This window comes from Primulina eburnea, chromosome 6 (genome assembly GCF_022965805.1).
Source record: "Primulina eburnea isolate SZY01 chromosome 6, ASM2296580v1, whole genome shotgun sequence".
NCBI classification, from domain to species: Eukaryota; Viridiplantae; Streptophyta; class Magnoliopsida; order Lamiales; family Gesneriaceae; genus Primulina; species Primulina eburnea.
Window position 1 is genome coordinate 37,278,231 of NC_133106.1, and position 14,920 is coordinate 37,293,150.

General features: G+C 34.8%; 2 protein-coding genes across 6 annotated transcripts; both read right to left on the minus strand.

Annotated features, from left to right (window-relative positions):
* Nucleotides 1-1,385: 1,385 nt before the first annotated feature.
* LOC140834992 (uncharacterized) lies at nucleotides 1,386-5,355 on the minus strand. Of its 5 annotated transcripts, XM_073200251.1 has the most exons (6): nucleotides 5,197-5,340; nucleotides 5,015-5,096; nucleotides 2,947-3,490; nucleotides 2,611-2,724; nucleotides 2,108-2,503; nucleotides 1,386-1,794 (listed from the first exon to the last, which is right to left on the minus strand). In XM_073200251.1, exons 2-5 carry the CDS (start codon nucleotides 5,026-5,028, stop codon nucleotides 2,147-2,149), a joined length of 1,029 nt encoding a protein of 342 aa, XP_073056352.1. In that variant the 5' UTR covers nucleotides 5,029-5,096; nucleotides 5,197-5,340; the 3' UTR covers nucleotides 1,386-1,794; nucleotides 2,108-2,146. The 5 variants fall into 5 exon arrangements, with proteins under 5 accessions (XP_073056352.1, XP_073056353.1, XP_073056357.1 ...); XM_073200252.1 differs by lacking the exon at nucleotides 5,015-5,096 and having other exon boundaries at nucleotides 5,197-5,355; XM_073200256.1 differs by lacking the exon at nucleotides 5,015-5,096 and having other exon boundaries at nucleotides 2,947-3,472; nucleotides 5,197-5,349.
* A 473-nt stretch (nucleotides 5,356-5,828) lies between these two features.
* Nucleotides 5,829-12,404, minus strand: LOC140834991 (uncharacterized). Its single transcript, XM_073200250.1, has 8 exons — nucleotides 12,050-12,404; nucleotides 10,756-10,863; nucleotides 10,321-10,657; nucleotides 9,790-9,946; nucleotides 8,739-8,783; nucleotides 8,432-8,597; nucleotides 7,101-7,474; nucleotides 5,829-6,544 (listed from the first exon to the last, which is right to left on the minus strand). The coding sequence occupies exons 1-8, from the start codon at nucleotides 12,239-12,241 to the stop codon at nucleotides 6,226-6,228; spliced, it is 1,698 nt and encodes a 565-aa protein (XP_073056351.1). The 5' UTR covers nucleotides 12,242-12,404; the 3' UTR covers nucleotides 5,829-6,225.
* Between the last annotated feature and the right edge of the window lie 2,516 nt (nucleotides 12,405-14,920).

The window sequence follows — 14,920 nt, forward strand, 5'->3', positions numbered from 1 at the left end:
TTTCAAACTTAATAAAATAATATATATATATATATATATACAATTATTTTATTTTATTTTATTTTTTAGAGTAGTTTTTAAATTATTTTTCGGATAATAGTAATATTGATCAAAAACTAATGATTCAATTAAATTAATATATTTATTTTTTATCAGAGAAAATTTTTATTTTTATATAAATTATTTAACAATTATGTCAAATTTATGTGTACTTTATTTATTATCTAATAATGCACAAAACCACAAATCCTTAGAATAAGCTACTTTAGATTCATTTTAACGTATGGACACCTTTTTTTATCCAATTAAAGTTATCATTCACAGCTTATTTAGTAAATCCCAAAAATAACTAAGTGATTTGTAGATGATAATCAAGTATATTTGAAATACATTATAGAAATTCACTTTTTAAAAACAATAGCCGACTAAGTTTAGATAACAATTTTTTTAAAATTAAGGACACGATAAAGACCTTTTAAAAAACTGACCCTTTGAATGCCAAATTCGGAAAGGTCATTCGAAAACATGTTTTGGTTAACGTGATTGGCTGAAAGGCTCATCCGAAATGAAAAGTGATGTGTTCGAATCCAACTCTTCCCATGTCATGATCTTGGTCGACCACAACCGGTCAAGGAGTCAACCACTAAATTCAATATTCAAAATTAATTAATTAATAAAGAAAGTGTCTATAATTGGGCAATAATGAAGCTAGGTTGCGTGAATCTTGATATTAAAAATATGGATACTATTTTGTTTCCACAAAAATTCGAGATTCAATACAATTTCGTACTATGGATTTCTTACTCGATTTCATTAGTAAAAAAATTATTTTTTTCCAAAAATATTACTTTTCATATTGAGTATAGATCGAATCGACTCATCTTATGAATAAAAAAATATGAGACAATCTAACAAGAAACATACTTTTTTTTTAATGACTTGTGAACCCTAGAACACTATCATTCGATGCACATTTGATAAAATATTCTTCGAGCTAGTGTAACAGCCTACAAATTATATTAATCAGGTAAATTGCAATAGATTAAACGTCTGATGTGTATAATCCAACTCTTTACATGAGTTGCTAAGGTTTATTTATTTAAAAATATAATAATAATATTTCATCCGAACACAAAATCTATTACCGCTACAAGTTTGTTATATACACACAAAATATATGATCTTTTTTATATGTAAAAAAGTTGTATAATTGTCGATGTATAACTAACCATATTTAATTTGAAAATTGGCGTCATGTTTGTAATTGTAAACAGATGCTAAAATCAACGAGGATAACTTCGTCAGTCTCGGAGTTGACTCTGGATTTTGGATTTGTGAATTTCTACGCACGAGCATTATCTCCTATCAAGTGTCATACACCTGGCTACAATATTAGATCGTGTCGACATACATGGGATTAACATAGATTTAAATATAGGACAACATGATCGGTCAATAGTTGACACACCCAGAATATTATTTAATGTGTACTAGTCAGTGCCGCAAAAAGGACATCGAACAATGTTTCATCTAAAGATGTAGTAGGATTATCGGCTCATCCATCTTGGTCCAGTATAGTAATTGGAAGAGAGGGAAGAACTTCCTTGGAGTGTAACAGGCGCGCTTAATTGTGGTTGCACTAGGGTTGAGACATACGAGGGTTGAGAACTGCCTTGATATGGTACTCGACACTGCAAAGATGATTGATGATGCTCCCTTCCCAAACTGGTGCCTTGATCATGTGAAATCCCACTTCCTTGAACATGATGAGCGGTCTCTGGCATGGTCCGATATCTGGAAGTAGCAGCTCAAAGTCAGCAAGATGTTTTTCATGTAACTTCTTACTCGATTGTTGCTCCAAGATATTCTCATCACTAGTTACTTTGTATTCTCGTAAATTCATGTCAAAATATAAACAGAAGAAACTCGTGTTTTAAGGAAGTACACAAACTCTCACACACTAATTTAAATAAAAAAATCCCAAACAAATCAATCAACACTAATTGTAACAATCTACGGCCAAAACTTATTTTTCAAAACGTTGACTAGAAACTCTAACCACCTTTCAAGAACATCAAAAGTTAGGAAAGACAGAGAGAGGATATACCTTGAATATGGATCCTCATACTGATGGGGGGTTAAGCCTTCAGGAATATATGGTGGATGAGCATTGGCGACATAATAATTGCTGGAAACCGGCAAGCCTCGATAATCTGAATTTGCTTGTACGTGACTGACATATGCTGCTGTTCTTTGGCCTACAGTGCTGTGGAAAAGACACATTCGGGACAATTTGAGACCGCACAAGTTGTGGAGCATGGCCATATTGCATTCCAGTAAAATATCGATTCTCCAAAGCTGGCAACTGAGATGTGTACTCAGACTGATCTTCAGGAACTGCACGAGGCATTGCCAGTGATAGGGGCTTGTTTGACAAGGTATGCGGAGCAAGTTGAGATGATGACATAGAAAGAGGGTGAAATGAAGACAACAAATTGCTAACCTGAAGTGGAAATAAAGTCTCTTTACCAAGTCACAACCATTTTATACAAATACTATCCTAGAGTGCATAAGATAAGGAAAATCACCGTTAGTTACACACAGTCTTACTTGATGTCCATTGAGTTCTTGGTTAAATTTTGAACCCCTATAGTTCTCCCTTATTACATGTCTGAGAGAACTCTCAGGAAGGGGAAGACACTCCTTGAAAATTCTAAACTTCACCTGAAAGAAAGGAGAGAAGAAGAACCTCACCTCACAAGCAAAAAATCTACCTCATCACTGTACCAAGAACAGCTACTGTTGACTTAAAAAAAAGAAGTTACTGTTTAAAAACTGGTGCATATATTGGCCTCCTTCGTGATTTTATAATTATAAATTGTATCGCCAAATTACAAAGAGGATAGCTGGCTTGAGACTAAAGTTAAAAAATGATACTAGAGGTACCTTAGTATTTCGACTTCCCTGAGATAAGACTGTAAATCGATGTCTTGTCACTTTGGACATGCAAACAACAATTAAACAAAGTACCTGCACAGGAAACTTTCCTCCAAAAGCAGCCGGTTCTATATTCAGTTGACCAGTGGAGGTAGCCTCATATATGCCATATAGAAGCTTTAATTCAAAATCAAACAAAAAAAGCTTTGCTCCAGGCTTTATCTTCTCCACCGCAGCCATTTTTCCCATAGGAAGTCCAAAAACACGGTACTGGTAACAATCTGACTTTGTACTCGAACTACACATGAATATAAAACCAGAGTCTCTTTCTTGTATTTTCTCTTTGCCCAGTAATACACCACCATTTCTGTCAAAAACGTAGTTGGAAGAAGTTGCTTCTTCAGGATTGGTAAATTGGGCAGCGATGGGAACAATACTATCCATAGGCTTGATCTTCGGAACTTTCAATTTTTTTATTTTAGCACTTGGTTGGCCAATATTTTTGCCATTTCTTTTAGACTTCTTGCCTCTTCCCCTGGCCATAAGCAAAGAGCTACAGTGGGGAAAGAAACATCGTAAATGGATGGAAACAAAAAGGAAATCAAAACCCAGGTGTCAAAAATGTGCAACACCAAAAACTGATGTCACATCCAAAGGAGCAGTTGACAGTGTCAGAAAATAAGAAACTTATATTACCTCGTCACATCCTAAGGAGCAGTTGACAATGTCAGAAATTAAGAAACTTATATTACCTCACAAGTAATAAAAAAAAGCTTATTCAACGAGGTTCGACTTCACCTAACAGGAAAATCTCCAAGATGCTTACACAATTTACAACGTTAACTAATACAATACTCTGAGTAGATCTTCACGTCTTCAACTCCATCTACGATTTAAGGTCAGTAAAACTGTTTAAATAAACATACGCTGATCAACAGCGTAATAAAAAAAACAGACTTGATGAAGTAACTTTGTGAAACCAAAAGTGGTGCCCTGTGTAAGTCTGGTCCAATTCATAAAATGGTTCTGGTTTAAACACTTGAACAATTTTAGAGCCTACCAAGATACAATTTCCTCGATCATCTAAAATGAACCATATCCTTTGTTAACACTTAACACACTATTCTGAGGTATCCATTCATCAATTACATGTGGTGCCGATAACACCACAACAAGCCATGATCATACTCTGTTCCATTACAAACTCCTTGGTTATCCCCCACTGCTCTGCATTATTTCATCAGCTTTCATCCGATGAGAGATTAGCAGCAAACATTAGTCAAAAACTATTCCAAAATATTTCAATGTTATCTACTGGATCAAGAAATTATCGAAATTCCTATTATACTTGATTTCATTTAATCCTACATGTGATTAACATCTCAATCATCGATTTCTCTGACCAAATTAAAGGTTTCTATTCCAAGTGTTCGGCTTAAAATCATTTGAAACTCAAAATATATCTTATCCCCTGCCCCATATCACATAACAGGGTTTTGAATTTGTTACTTTCTTTGAGGGGAAAGTTTCCTTGTCCTTCAGTTTTTCATTTAATATTCAAGATCAATTGCCTACCTGCCTGGCTGCAGCCTCTTTACATAGTCGGTCCTTTACAATTAACTTAAAAAAAATATTGAAATAGCTAATTTCATTATTAAAATTTACCAAGATCGTTTAAACATTAAACCGAGCTTAAATTATGACTGAACAATTAATGTTACTCCCAAGCATGCCAATGGCAGCTGGATTTATTCTGATCACAGAGAAGATAGAAGGGAATATACCCAGACCTAACTGAAACGTACTAGAGATGAACAAGACCAAGACCGACCACATTGATTGGAAGTTGATAGAAAATCAAGTAACTAGAAATGGTTATTACAATTGTTATTACTGTTTTGGGACTGAAATGGAAAAGGTTTTGAATTATGATGGAAAAGGATATCACAACACATTTCATAAAACAAGCCAAACGAGAGACCAACACGCTTTATCTCAAGCAGAACCGCTCGGCATCTATTCAAAAAACATGAAACTAGTAAAAACAGACAAAGGCACCAGCGAAAAGAGCACTAACCTTAACGTATTCATCCAGAAATCAAAAATACAACAGCCGAAAACAAGGTACAAGATCCGTGAGGGTATCAACACATTCACAACTACGTATAACCCCCTTTGTCCAATAATTAGAAAGCGAGCGAGAAGTTTTACCTAGAATAATAGGATTATAGAATAATTCAGGTGAAATTTAATCGGTACCTGTGAAAAATTTCGGTAGAAATCTGGTATCCTGGTGGCGGAACTGAAATCAACCGGACGGTCGGTAACACTGAAGTGTGTTCTCAGATTTCTTTAAGCCCTTTTTTGGTCCCGAGTAAAGGATATGTAGTGAACTTAAATGAAAACTAGTGGACGCCTGCGATAATATCGAAAATAAATTTAAGAAAAAAATATAATATGTAAATATGTACTCATTATAATAGTTTTTAAAAATGAAATGTGTTTGTTAAACTATTTAATCGGTTCTCGTTTCGTACAAATCGCATGAATATGCTATATTGTGCATTTTGTTCGTTGAGACTTGTAATACGAGCCACTTTTGTAGCTCTCTCCGTTAGAAAAATAGAACCAATAATGGAATTGACTATAACATCCGGCCGGAGGAAAGACGGGTTACTACAAAGGCTTTCTGCACTAGACGCTCGAGACCAAATGGTCAAAGTCCATCTAACTGAACGTCGTCGGGTTGTATCCTCTTCAAAATATGATCTCAAAATTTTATATCGATTGATTCCAACAATTTGAACACTTGTTTAAATGCTTACTCTTTCTTTTTCGAACATGAGAAAAATGCTAATCTTTCCCACTTAAAAAAAGAACTCTGAACCTAGCCTGAGTGAATTGAAGGCGTTTTTTATTCATCATCCTTGAAAGAATCACACGATGTTCAATTCTGGTGTATTACACTTGAAAATTTGTACGCTAAAATAGTGTATTCAAAACTTGTTTTGCTTCATAAATGGCATAAATATAACATATAAAATTTGAAAATGTTTTATTTGATGGGATCAACTCCCGTCCCTCGTGTTGTTGAATTTCCTGACTAGGATGCAACATCAGTAACAAGCATCCCAATGCCTCATGATAACTGCAGAATAAATTATGTTGACCATCTCGGCGTTGGGCATTGGCAAACATGGTTTCTCATCTAGACAAAACTTTCCCCGGTCCTGGAGATGTGATTAGCAAAAGAAATCAAGTTTTGATGCCTGCCCTTTTCTTAAAATCCTACAAGATTTTGTGTAATCCGATGTTTAAGTCAGAAGAAATCGAGATGAGAAGCGGGTGAGTGTGATGCCACACAGCTTTAAATACTCGTTTCTGATGAGCTCGTATTGATTGAGAAGGTCTGTGGCTGTTGTATCTTATGTCAAAGATGTGAATAGTGGGATCTGCCGATCCAGACGCTATGTACAGACCATCAGGAGACCACGACTGGTTTATAAGGGCCGATTGTGAGTCGCTATTCTCTTGTTTCCACCCAAAAGCGTGAATCTCTGTTTGCCTTATCCTAAGATCAAACAGTTTAAGCTGCCTCTCGGGGGTCCTGCGAAGACAACACATTTTCAGTTCAGCACATAGGATTATATTACTCGTAAATGGAATCCGAAACTTATTCCAAACAAATGCGCCATCGTACAGAATAAAATGCACTACATAAGATTGTAGATTGATGTAGAATTCATTGAATGAAATTGCATATTATAGATGTACGGGCATAGTTATTTAGTCTACAACTGTTCCACTAGGTATAACATAATGCTTTGGCTAATGAACTCTTGAATTTTTTGAATTTCATTATTGTCATCAGCTATAGTTTTTTTATATATTAACAGGCTCTCTACACCGCAGTTTACCTTAGAATCATAGAAACTATTATTTCTCCAACACAAATCTAGGAGACCATTCCTACTCCGAATGGGGGCAAAAAACGAACCGGATAATGAATTTTGTACAAAATATAGCAACCACTTTCAAACATTTTGGGACCATGGCAACTAACTGGAGATAAAACAAATCTTCGCAACATATGCGACCATATATTCCAAAAAGGTAATGCAAAGAAATAATTGCTGAAATAAAAATTGCAGTGAAAAACTTACCCAGTCTGAACCATAAAGAGGTTGAAGTCAGAAGGATTAGTTAGAATACTCATGCATTTGCTATCAATCTGATGTTTGTAATCTGTTCTCCCACTCATCACATCAAATCCAATTATCCGTTTATCAGCACCAACAGACATCACCATGTTCTTATGCCGCATTCCAGCAACCCCCATTACAGCAGAGGAATGAATGTTTCTGTGTAATGATTTAGGTTTCCATGAGCCTCCTCCAGTATCTTGCTCAGTCCAAAGGACCACAGCATGGTCACTACCACCAGTAACAAACCGTGTTTCATCCGATGGCATGAAGATTATGCTGTTGATAATGCCTTTAATATGAGGTTTGTCTTCAAGAAAGCTGACGCGTGTTCCCTGTGAAAGTACCAAAGAAGATGAGGTGTTACTAGAATGAGTTGACTGTCAGAGTTTTAATTTTTTAAATAAAAAGCACTTTACAAGTTGTTCTTTGTCATCACCTATTTAATTAAATGCAACATGGATGTTCATATGAAAGTAAAAGGTAATTATATGACAGATAAGAAAGTGATGATAATAAAGGAATGCATGTAAAGCACCACTGTAGTGATAGATACAGATAGTTTTGTTTCCCATTCCCACAAGGCCTAATGGACACAAACCACTTCAAACCAAGCTTCCTTCCACAAATTCATGCTTTGGTTTCTGTTTATCATAATGAATACACCAAATGCCAACATAAATTTTAAAATTAGATCAAATTTTACAAAATATCCTCACTCAAACCTAAGGTTCCAACAGGCATAATGCTGTCAACCATTTTTCCACTTCATCATAATGATCATGTCAGTAAAGCAAGTGCAGTGTCTCATTTTTCACCCCACTTTTCCTAAACATTCTACTAATCTTAAAGCTATGATGTTAAAATTAGCAAATCATTCCAAAATTGGATTTACACAGATGAGTGGGCAGATTTACGCAGGATCTGATGTAATTTTGTTCCTGAAAAATTCAGCACAGTAACACCCAGCTCTAATTAGAAAGGTTTTGGGCCAATGACCATGTTTGCTGAGGGAGAATCAAAAAAAGCTTCAAAGATTTTGAGAGATTTCTCCATTCTCCCATCAAATTGCATTTATCCCTTGTTCACATAATCTGCATGGTATTTTGTCACTTGAACTATTTTGATCCAGAATCAGCGAGACAGAACTTCCGGAGCATATGATAAGCAAATATTACTGCTAATGCACAGGCCAATTGCTCAGATAAGCGACCAAATTCTGACCTAAAACACACCAACAGCAAGAAATTCATGTGAAGAATGATACTGCATACTGATGCAAGGAATATTACCTCTCTTCCTTTATTCAGGTTCAAAATTGATATCTGGGAATCTCCACCATCTGCAGCATAAACCGAAAAAAGTTTGTTTCCCTGTGGATGCCAAGCTATATCTTCAGGCCATCTCCTCTGCTTGTTAGATTGACATTCAGTAGTACTTAAAAGATTGGCACTGGAGCTGCAATTTTATGTAATAGAAGTAAACAACCAAAGCCATTACTAAATGGCATCCAAGGTAATATAAAGGCAAGCAACTCTCCAGAAAAAACTGGAACAAATCGATAAAGCCAAATGATATTGACACAACTGTAATACCTACCATCTCCCCTGTATTTGCCAAAGGTTGACCAATCCATCCAATGCACTGCATACCATTCATGGATATTATACAGGGGTTATAATCAATAATTACACAGCATTAAAAAAAAACTAAGTCATATCAATGCCATTTATTGAACTCGCCAAGGATAGAATAACCAATCATAACAACAGGGTTGAAGAAGATGACCATGTCAAATTTCATAATATTGACCAATACATTGTAAGTTCTACGATAATTCTTGATTCAAAGAGAAGTGCAAGTCGTGAGGTTGAAATAAACTAAGTACAAACTTTGGCAGGTAAAGCAAGACTCAAGGGACAATCTTAATTGCATATTATGATGACCATTCAAGATAGAAGCACGTAAAAAGAATTTCATGAAACGATTTTCCATTCTAAAATTTTGAAACTGAGCACGTTCAAGATTAAGAAAAACAAAGAAAATCGTACCTTCAGTGAGACAAATAAAATAGGTCAATATAATACTAGATAACCTGAATATATATAATCTCTCAACAAGTCAAAAGGTTGCTAAGTCAAAATGCCACAGTAAAGCATTGTTGAGATACAAGTCACCACTATGCCTGCCAATATAATTATATCTTTCTTTTGGTTTCATACTAGTTTCATTTTGAGGGGTCAAAAGGGGACAAGGAGCAAGGGTTGTGGACCCTGTTACAATCATGAAGAGAAAATCATGAAGACTCAAGCTTCACAATTATTAAACCAAGAAAAAATAAAATAAAACAATTCACTAAGAAAAATCAAGTGGCAACAGTTTGAAATAGGATTTACACTAAGATTATAGCAACAATAAACTGAATCAAATAATCTACATTAATTTGCCTGAGCTATGCAACTAGTATATGATAATTTCATTATGCACAATAAGGGAACCAACTACATGAAATCATTTGTTTACTCTTTCCTTTCTCACATAGCAATAGACAAATAGACAACATTGCAGTATAGACAACTTTAAGCAACCAACCAAGTTCTCCCTCCTATTTCTGATTATTCCAGTGAGAGATTGTCAAAGACCTAATCACCTGGTCACAAATAATTGATCATTTGTCGGACAAAGAACAAGACTTCTCAGTTTCCTTTTGTGTTGACTCGACAAAAGGCAACCAGTCTGGCATCGAATGGGGATTGATGAAGAGCAGCTGCTTATTAATGGAATCAAATCTTTATGTTCTTTCTCCTCTGCATTAAAAAAAAAATAACGATCAGAAATAGCTATTGAACGATCGGGAATAGTTATTGACCAAACATATGATGTAAAAATGCGAAGCTTTCTATGACTAAAAAAATTCATTCATAAATGCAAATTTCCACTGTATCAGTACACAAATTAAATAATAAAAATACTACTTTCTTAGTCCATTATCAAATTAGCCATTTGAATCCACAAAATTTAGGTAACAATCATTCTTGCCCTCAAAAGTAGTGATTGTAAACTCTAAGTAAAATTAGTTTTGAATAAAAAATTTCAATTTAAGGCTGAAACAATATTTGTAGATTCATAAAAGGACACAAGGGAATTCAGGTAGCAGCTAAACAATTCTTCAGAATCATACCAAGCTTTGCCTTTTTCCCCTTAGGTTCGGATTGCATAGTTTCTTGGACTGAAGACAATTTACGAGCTTTGTCTCCTTTTTGCTTTGCAGTGCTATTAATATGAGTTGATACCGATGTACCAGGCAACGATCCAGAACAATCGGTAGCTTTATTTCCAGATTCTTCCATCTTTGGGGTCACAGCAGAACGAATCAAAAGTTGTGATTTGGACTGGATTTGGCTTCGAGAAGATTCTCCATTTTGATGGGAAGCACTAGCTGATTTTTGTGAAACATTAAGATTATCTCCGGAAGACTTAATGGTATCCCGACCTAAATTCTGTGGCTTGCATTGAGACTGCTTTTAAAAAGAAACTTCATTAACAAAAGCATAACTTCTCCAGACAAATTAAAACAGAGAGAGAGATTAAAACTTGTTGATCTTTCAACCTTTACCTCTTTAGTAATGTTCCCAGATGTTTCGGAAGCCACTGAAATGTCTTGCCCTTGATGACGAGCCAACTTAGTTTGTGTATCCTCCAGCCTCTTTTCTGCTTCATCAAGCTGCAGACAAAACACAAGGTACATCAGTCCATATTATCCTATCGATAGAAAGAGTACAGATCATGTCACTTTGGAGGAAACTAGATGCAAACTGTCACATTTGCACAAAACAATGCATAATTTATTAATCTAGTTCTAAACTTATAGTAAAGACATTGATTATCACTTCAAAAGTCAACTCAATCCACAGTTTCAATGGGATTATCTAAACCCACAGAAGTTTACAAAAGAAAGTTGCTGCTACCACACTTACAGGATTCCATAATGTGCATCTCTTCCTGAAAAAAGGTGGCAAAGAACTGTAAACTTACCCCTTGCTTCAAAGACCGCATTTAAGCTAAGCTTACGTGAAAAGATTTTGAAACCCGGGGACATATAATATACTAGTCACTCATATTCATTTTCACATGAATCATAATTTTTTTAATTTATGTTCGTTAGTTTGCCAAGCACCTCTTATATGCTATACGACGTGATTTCTTTTCATACACCTATATTATAAAAATGAAACCTTAGCACGCCTATTTAATAGGCTGTGCACCTTACTTTATGCCTTGGTTGTCTACCCATTCGATCCTCAGTGCACCTTCAATAACTATGGATCTCATCAAAGAGATCATTTTATCTCTATTCTCTTTGCTCTAAACTACATAATAGCATTTACTGCACAATTCTGAGTATCCCCCCCAAAAAAAAAATTCCTATGAAGCTCAGCTCATAACCAGAATAAGTTTTCCAGTTATCTAAATTGATCTCGCCAACTCATTACCCACGAATCTTAGATATTAGCCTGTAGTATTAACTGTACAAAACAAGGAGCAAAAGGAACATTTTACGATAAAGCACCGTATTATACTGTCGTTATTCATGCATTAAATACACATCCAACCAAACGCAATCCACTACCAAAAAAACAAAGGGCACTTAGTGCAAAGGGATGTCTATCATCTGAACTGGTTAATTCCATAAAACAATCAAATTCATGAGTAGATGATTCCACGGAGTTTAATCAAACTACTGATACCTATCACACTACAAAAAACCTCTGGCTCCCCAATACACCACGTGCAGAGGTAATCAAGAACAGACACGAAAAAAGAATGTACGAAAAAGCCAGGAAATTAAAAGGTGAGAAAAAGTTAACATTTTTAGAAAAGCATAAGATCAAGAAAGACAAAAGATCCACCTGGGATTTGTAATACGTGATGCGCTGACGAAGATGCTCAACTTCTTTGGTGCGATGTTGGATAAGGGCTAATAGTGCTTCTTCTTGTTCTTTCCTATTTTGTTCCTCCTCTGCTCCTTCCTTCTCTTGCTCTTCATCCTCCTCTGCTTCAAGCTCGATTTTCGGCTTCTTCACTAACGGTGTCGCATTCATTTTCTTCCTTCGAGTACGATCACTGATTCTACGTGTGGTGTGTGTGGAAGGATACTGGGAGTGTGTGTAAGAAAGGAGGTTTCTTGTCTTACCTGCGGATCATGTAGGGGTGCGGGGAGGTGCCTAACTTGCAGAGGTTTCATTTACAATTGTGATTGTTGCTTGCGTTAAACTCTTTTTTTTTTCTTTTTCCTTTTTTTTTTAAGATTTTTTTAAATAAATTTCACACAATTACTGCCATCAATTTTGATATTAAGTTAAATTAATTTATCAAAATAATTTTTTTATCATATCAAATTACATAATTATTCCCTATCATTTAAACTCTATTAACCATTCTTCATCTCAATCTCCTAATTTAATTTTCGCGATTTATCGAATAATCTTATAAATTCTATGCATTTGACCATAGAGTAGTGATAATTTGATATAATTCTTTTGTCGAGTTGCATTTTTATGCATTTAAAGGTTTGTCGTGCATACTCATAAAATGTTAATATTGAATAAAGTAGAGACTTAATTGAGACCATCAAATTTTTTGTTTATATTTGTGTAAATTCACATTGATATAATTAGTGTGTTTCATAACCATGGTGATTGGTGCTTTTATTTATATTATTTTACATAAACAACAATCGTAATTAAAATATTATAACTTTGGTAGTTTCTTATGCACTAATCCAAAGTCCAAACTAACAATTTCATAATTTTATTAAAATATGTTTATTGATATAAATAAGTAATATTAAAAAATATATATATAATATAAATTAAATAAAACAGAACAAATGTTAAATCAACTCTTAAAGAAAAATAATAGATAAACAAATAAATGAATCGCGAAAATGGAACATGTGTGTTAATAGAAAAAATATATTTTATGATTTTTTTATTATATGAGACATAATGCAAAATGTATAATAAAGAATATCATTTTTAAAATTATGACTTTGAAATTGACTAAAATGATCAATTTCCTTTTTTTTATAATCTATTTATGGAAATTTTCTGCTGCTATCTGTTTGCGTAAAATTTTCCTTATTTGGGTGAAATTGTGTGCTACATATTTTGATAGTTTATCTAATGTATACCTGAAATGATAGCAGCCCACACGCCAAAAAAAAAAAAAAATGAATCTGGGAAGATTGTGTCATATTGATTTGGAATTATCATTTCCATTGAAAATGGCTTTTTACCATAGCATCGCACATTCCAATTCCACTTCTGCTTCATCACTCGTGATCTGCGTAATTAAATGTTACAAAAAATTTTGTTGGAAGATTTTATGTGTCAATTTTGTGAAATTGGTGTTTTTCATTGTAAATATGAGCAAAATTGACTCGTTTCACGAACAAAGACATATAACATCGTCTTACTCTTTTAGGCCCAGTTTGGTAGGTTTGATTAAGGTTGGATTGTTAATTAATCTCATGTTTGGTTCCATTTATAAATCTGACATTGATGAATTGTAGGACAACTTCTACTGTTTAACTTGGAAAAGGAATCCATGCATTCTAGGTGGATTATTTTTATCCGGGTAGACTAGAAATAAAAATGACCATAATAGCCCTTACTCTGAATTAAAATAATAGCCCTTACCGTGAATAAAAAAATTGCAAGTGGGTCTAAAGAAAGAGTAGGTCTCATGTGAGACCGTCTCACGGATCTTAATCCGTGAGACGGGTCAACCCGACCCATATTTAAAATAAAAAGTAATACTTTTAGCATAAAAAGTCATACTTTTTCATGGATGACCCAAATAAAGATCCGTCTCACAGAATACGACCCGTGAGACCGTCTCATACAAGTTTTTGCCCTAAAGAAAATCGATTACCGACGGTTTGTAAAACTCCGTCGCAAATAGCAACGGTTTTTTATAAGCTGTCGCTAAATTTCAAATTAGCGACGGTTTCTCAAAAAAGATCGGCGCCGGTTTCACTAAACAAGATCGGCGACGGTTTCTCACGATCGGCGACGGTTTCATGAACTAATAAACCGTCGCTAAATGTCAAATTAGCGACGGTTTTACAAGATCCGCGACGGTTTCTCAAAAACCGTCGCTATTAGCGACGGGTTTTTACAAGCCGTCGATAATTTTCCGGTAGGAAGGAGACCGTTTCCGACCGGCCGCCTACCGACGCCGCCACTATCGCCGTCGCGAAAGAGAAGGGCAATTTCGTCTCTTCATCAAAAAATTCAAAATTATCCTACACTTAAAAATCGTACCAAACTTAATATTATTTTACACTATATATTACAATCCTACCACAATCATTTTCTTTATTATTTACGTACTAATCATTAGTTTATCCTATCCCCTAACCAAACGTAGCCTTAGAATACTCTTAACTAAAAATAAATGTTTGTCGAATACCTTTCACTAACTAGTATATGTAATTGGTTTGATATTTGACACGGTGCAAAAACAAATAATGCCATAAACTGTGGGTGATCCAAATATGAGTAAAAGCCCGATAAGAGATTGCGAAAACAGGTGGTAATGGACCATATGTTGCAATCATGACCTAAAATAGAGGCCCACAGAGGTGCGTAACTCAAGCCTCATATTCCATTCGACCCAAACTGAGACACCTCTCTCTCTTTTTGAGTTGAGGACGAATAATAAATATTATCCAAAACTTGATGTCAAATAGATTAAAAGTTATCATTCAATTTATC